This window comes from Mobula hypostoma, chromosome 23 (genome assembly GCF_963921235.1).
Source record: "Mobula hypostoma chromosome 23, sMobHyp1.1, whole genome shotgun sequence".
NCBI lineage: Eukaryota > Metazoa > Chordata > Chondrichthyes > Myliobatiformes > Myliobatidae > Mobula > Mobula hypostoma.
Window position 1 is genome coordinate 48,329,505 of NC_086119.1, and position 6,000 is coordinate 48,335,504.

General features: G+C 40.8%; 1 protein-coding gene across 1 annotated transcript in view; it reads left to right on the forward strand.

Moving 5' to 3' along the window:
• LOC134336870 (14-3-3 protein gamma-B) overlaps positions 1-5,536 on the forward strand; it is a 53,844-nt gene extending 48,308 nt beyond the window's left edge. The window contains exon 2 of the mRNA XM_063031462.1: positions 4,609-5,536. Coding sequence (XP_062887532.1) covers positions 4,609-5,265 — 657 coding nt within the window. The 3' untranslated portion in view covers positions 5,266-5,536. The remainder of the gene's footprint in view (positions 1-4,608) is intronic.
• Positions 5,537-6,000: the final 464 nt, after the last annotated feature.

Here is a 6,000-nt window from a genome sequence, read left to right on the forward strand (position 1 = left end):
GGTAAGGAAGCCAAATGCAATGTTAGCATTCATTTCGAGAGGAATGGAATATAAATTCAAGAATGTAATGCTGAAGCTTTATAAGACATTAGTCAGACAGCTTTTTTAAGTATCGTGAGCAGATTTGGGCTCCTTTTCTGTGAAAAGATGTTCTGGCATTTGAGAAGGTCGAGAGGTGGTTCCGAAGAATGATTTCAGGAATGGAAGGGTTAACATGTGAGAAGCATTTCATGCCTCTGGACCTATACCTGCTGGAGTTGCGGGGGGTGCGGAATGGATGGATCGCACTGAAATTTATCAAATAGTGAAAGGCGTAGAATAGTGGATGTGGAGAAGATGTTTCCTATAGTGGTGAATGTGTATTTAATATTTCAGTGATAATTGCATAATGTAAATATTAAAACATTATTTGTTTAAATAATTCATTTTTATATATATAAAATATGCAAATTACACACGGAATGATGCCACCACATGATGTGTGCGCCCCCTCCCAAAAAAAAAGTAGAAACGAGGTTAGACATTTGTTCTCTTTCAATTAGTTTTTGTTTTGAAGTTACAAAACAACAGGGGAAGCTAGGGCCAGAGGGCACAGCCTCAGAATACAGAGATGTCCATTTGGAACAGATATGAGGAATTTCTTTAACCAGAGAATAATGAATCTGTGGCATTCATTGCTGCAGGCGGAGGTTGATTCATTTTTGATGAGTCAGGATGTCGAAGGCTGTGGAGAAGGTAGGAGAATGGAGCTGAGAAGGGTAATTACTCAGCCATGATGGAATGGCAGAGCAGACTGTATGCCGTCTACTATCCAAGTCTTAATTCATGCCAAGTTTTTTTAGTCCGATTTCCAGGTCTCCAATTCTGTGATCTGGACTGCCTTTGCTTGAAAGGTCAAAGGAAGTAGATCCAACAGCAATGTGAGAAATGGAAATTGGATAATAAACTTGGAGAACAAAGAAAGGCAGGCTGTTGGGACGATCAGTCAAAGGGTAAACTCATCTTAGGACTGGCACAGACCACATTGGCCAGGTGGTCACATTTCTTGTAAGATTGTATGGCGGGATAGGAGGGAGATTTGGAAATTTGCCTTTGGTTGTTATCACTTAATATTGATCAGCTCCTTGTAGTCACATATGTGTATTCTGGTTCTGTTCATCTCCAATGCGATGTCAGTGCAACCAGTAGCCATCACATTCAGATATTGGTTCTGATCACATTACTGTGTGGTTATCCGCAGCCAACTGTCCACATTACAACCTATTCCACAGCTGGTTGGTTGCCATTTGTTGAAATGAGAAATAGAAAGACAAAATTAATAGTTGTACAGGAGTTGAATATTAACTCTTCATATGTAATTGCCTCACCATAAAGCTACTGGCTATGTCAAGTCATAGAGATTGTACCCATCTGAATGAACTCCCTGATACTTTTCAGGAATGATTTTGTCAAGATGCATTGCAGCCAACATTGCAAAATAAGTTCTGTAATTCGAAGTTAATGAACCAATACAAGAAATGATTGATTAAGTTCATGGCCCAAGGTAGAAGGAGTCAATTGTAGAAAACCTAGCACATTTATTTTTCAACATAGTCCCCTCCTACATGTACACACTTAGTCCAATAGTCGTGGAGCATATGGGTCCCTTTTTTTGTAGAAATGGTCCACAGCGGGGTGATCGATAAGTTCGTGGCCTGAGGTAGAAGGAGAAGAGTTATACAGCTTTCGTTACATGCACGTGCAGGTCGAGTGAAAATGCAGAAAGTTTGAAGTTTCTCCTCATCTCCTTCTACTGTAGGTCGTGAACTTATCAATCACCGCTGCTGTGGACCACTTTCTGGAGGTCCAAGATGCCGACCTTTACAAAGAACGGATCCATATGCTCCACGACCGCTGGACTAAGTGTGTAAATGTAGCAAAAAATAAATGTGCTAGGTTTTCTAAAATTGACTTCTACCGTAGGCCACGAACTTATCAATCACCCCTCGTACTGCAGTACTCATTGTTTTTCTTGTAATTATTCAACAAACACTGAGATTGTACATCTTGATGAGTTATTCATTCCCAAGTCCTGTACGCAGCATCTTCCAGAGAGGGAAATAATGAACTCTTTGAATAGAAGAATCACCAGTCTAGCAACATGTATTAAAACAATCAAATACGATCTTGATCTTCTGACTTATCATTTTCTCTACCTGATTCCACCTTCTTCAACAGAAAACACTTAATACCCAGTACAGATAAATGTATTTTTTATTTTCACATTTCAGGCCACTATTTGGGGAAGCTCGGGGCGGGTGGGGGTAGAACAAGGAAAGATTTATTTAATAAGGTGACATGCAAACTGTCTTTCTTATTCCTGACAGATTTTTTTTAAATGTTGCACGTGTCCTGTGAGTGTTGAGAAAACAAGTTGCTTACTTTTCATTTAAAAAAAAAATTGGGATCTGGATTAGCATTTGAATTAATAGCCAGCCACACAACTGGATTAACTTGGCTTCCAGTTTTGTGATTAGTATATTTAATGTTCTGGGTAGTAGGACTGATGAAGATCACTAATTAGACCTATAACTGAAATCATAATGCTTCCTCTTTTCTAGATGTGGGTTCTGGGCCCTGTGGTCATATCTGCTGCATTGCTTTAAAATATACATGCAGCAATTGGTTAGGGAGGCTTACGTCAATTAAAGCTTCTCTAGCACTTCATATGAGCTGTTAATCAATATTGGCAATTGCCAAGGAATAAATTGTATTTCAAGACTTTAATAAACCTACAACAAAAATCCCTGTATTTATATATTTGTTTCAGAATCAGTCAGGTGACATGGTGAAAGAGGATTTACCATTTAAGCAAGATAAGGAAGAATATCATTTAAATTGTGAAAATCTCTAACCTAGAGAGCTATTGATGCTGAGACGTGCAGTACATTGGAGATTAGTTGGAATCAGGGGTTTTGGGGATTGCTTAGGAAACTAACAGAACTAATATCAGATCAACTATGACCTTAATAAATGGCAAAAACAAGCTTGAGAGACTCTATCTACATTTTATATAAAATATTGTCCATCTCGTGTTAGTTTCAAGTTAGAAGAGAACTGTAGCCCATTGAACACAGCGTTTGAAACCAGTAGCTTTGCAGTTAATGGCTGTGGTGACGTTCTAGCCATGGATTGTGCAGGATTTAAATGTATACACAAAGATTGAGACGCCTTTTCATAACATTGGGAAAAGCTAAAAGTAACATCGTGCCTTCTGCCAGAATCTTATTTCCATTGAAGGTGGTCACGTTAGGAGATGCATCCAGAGGTGAAAGTAAGCTGGGTTGCCTTGTGCTATATTTTCAATAGGACTCTTTAACAGTAAGAAATTTAATGCTTTCACTATGGATGTATCCCACAAGTCACACGTCCTCCAAAGATTGACTTTATTGGCATGGGTAAAACTTGGCCAGGATCTAGTAATTAAAGAAAACAAAGTTGTAAGGTTTAAGATGATAGATGACACAGGTGTGCCTGACCGCAGAATTCTCAGCAATAGCACTGACATTTCAAAATTAGTGTCAGAGTGAAATGAAAATTAGGGTTGTTTATCTTCTATATGCGCTGCATCATAATAAACATGAAAAAGAATAATCAATGTGGTTTTTATCACAATGAATTTTTACTCATTTCTGTGGAAAGATATTTCTTTGCAACCAGACGCAGCAATGCTGTCATATAGGAACTCGAATCCAGTTAAAATTGGCTGTGCTTCAGCTGCATTTTCTCTCCAACCTCAGCTGGTAGAAATTACGACGTTATGCCCAACTTGCCCGGTGGATTGGAGTTGCTCAATTAAGTGAGCCACAACCAAAGGAGTCGTTTATCTTACTGTCCCTGGGGCAGCTCTCAGACAAAGCTATTCCATTAATCTCAGTATCATGGTTTTTCTGCTTAACCATGCTTTCAAGACTTTATCCATATCTATCCAGTCAGGGCCATGAATGCCAGATCCATATCAAGTTGTGGCTTTAAAATAATATTGTCTCTGTCACCCTATGGATTTTGCTTTGTCTTAAATCCGTCAGGAATGTAAAGGTTGAATGCACACAGCTGGTCAAGTAGCATATGGATCGAGAAATGAAATTAACGCTTCAGATTCAAGACACTCTCAGATCGGGGGAAGTAAAACAATTAGTTTCACGTTGCAAAGAGGAAAGGGGAACAAAGCAAATACTACCCGGTAGGATAAAGCTCAAAGTCGCCTTGCTGTGGAAGCAAGAGAGAAAAGTAAAATAATGCAAAAGTTCTGAAATGTACAGCTGTTGAAAATGCCCAACAGGTCAGACCAAAGTTGGTGGATTGAGTTACTATTACATTAGTTTGTGTGTGTGTGTCTCTCTCTCTTTCTCAGATCCTTGACCAGAAACATTAATTCTGATCCCCCTCTTCACAGATGCTTCCCAGCCTGCTTGGTCTTTTCAACATTTTGTTTCAGATTTCCAGTATCTGCAGTTTTTTGGTATTTTACTTAGATCCATATCCTCAGCTTACAATTGTTTCAAAGGTGATGTGGATTTTCCTTATTTGCTCCTGTCTAATGTTGGATTATTTGTTTCTTCACAACAGGTAACAGAACTGAACGAAGCCCTTTCCAATGAAGAAAGGAATCTCCTGTCTGTTGCTTACAAAAATGTGGTAGGGGCAAGGCGTTCATCCTGGAGGGTGATTAGCAGCATCGAGCAAAAGACCTCTGCAGATGGTAACGAGAAGAAAATTGAGATGGTGCGGGCCTACAGGGAGAAGATAGAAAAGGAGCTGGAATCTGTGTGCCAAGATGTGCTCAACCTCTTAGACAATTACCTGATCAAAAACTGCAGCGACACACAGTATGAGAGCAAGGTCTTCTACCTAAAGATGAAGGGAGACTATTACCGCTACCTTGCCGAGGTGGCGTCTGGCGAGAAGCGTGCCACAGTGGTGGAGTCCTCAGAGAAGGCATACGGCGAGGCTCACGAGATCAGCAAGGAGCACATGCAGCCTACACACCCCATCCGGCTGGGCCTGGCCCTCAACTACTCTGTCTTCTACTACGAGATCCAGAATGCTCCTGAGCAGGCCTGCCATTTGGCCAAGACCGCCTTCGATGACGCCATCGCTGAGCTGGACACCCTCAACGAGGACTCCTACAAGGACTCGACCCTCATCATGCAGCTTCTCCGCGACAATCTGACACTCTGGACAAGCGACCAGCAGGACGACGAAGGAGGGGAAGGGAACAATTAAGCCCTGGGGGGGAGGGGGAAACTGGCTGCTGCAGCTGCGACCGCAGTCTTTTTTTTTCCACTTGGGGTGGGGGAGGGAGAGCTTCTGGTTACCCCCTCCCCTCACTCTCCGCCCTGTTGACGCCTCTTCGACATTTGCCAAAACACCACTAGCGGAAAGTCAGACTTGGCCGTGCTGGTTCGGAGTGGGAGCCACACACTGGCATTTGGACTGTTCTGTAGTTAAATAAGTGGAGTTGTTTCATTTAACGTAAAGCTAGGCAGACGTAAAACTTGAATGATGAGGTCTGCACAAAAAAATACTCTTGTGGTTTCAGTAACCTCCATTCATTTGGGGGAAAAAAAAATCAAGTATTAACAATACAGTATAACATAATTTATTTCAGTTTACCTATTTAAAAAAAAAAATCTAATTTATAAAGCCATAGATGAATTCCTGGGCTTGCCCTTCCCTAAATTAGAAATTGATTATGGCTCAAGTTCTGAAATGGTGACCTGCAAACACAAAACTTTGAGTTATAAAAAGTAACTGGATCTAAAACAAAACTGATCTACCAGCATCACGGCCTAGTTTACAACCACTGGTAGATACATCACTTTTTTTTTGGAAGGACTTGTGCCTTTTATGATTATAGGAAACCCATGTTGGCCAATTGGCTGTTATGATCCCACCATTGTTTAACTGGTGGCATTTGAGACCAGAGATAAGTCTTCTTGCTACTTGGACCCCTCTGCA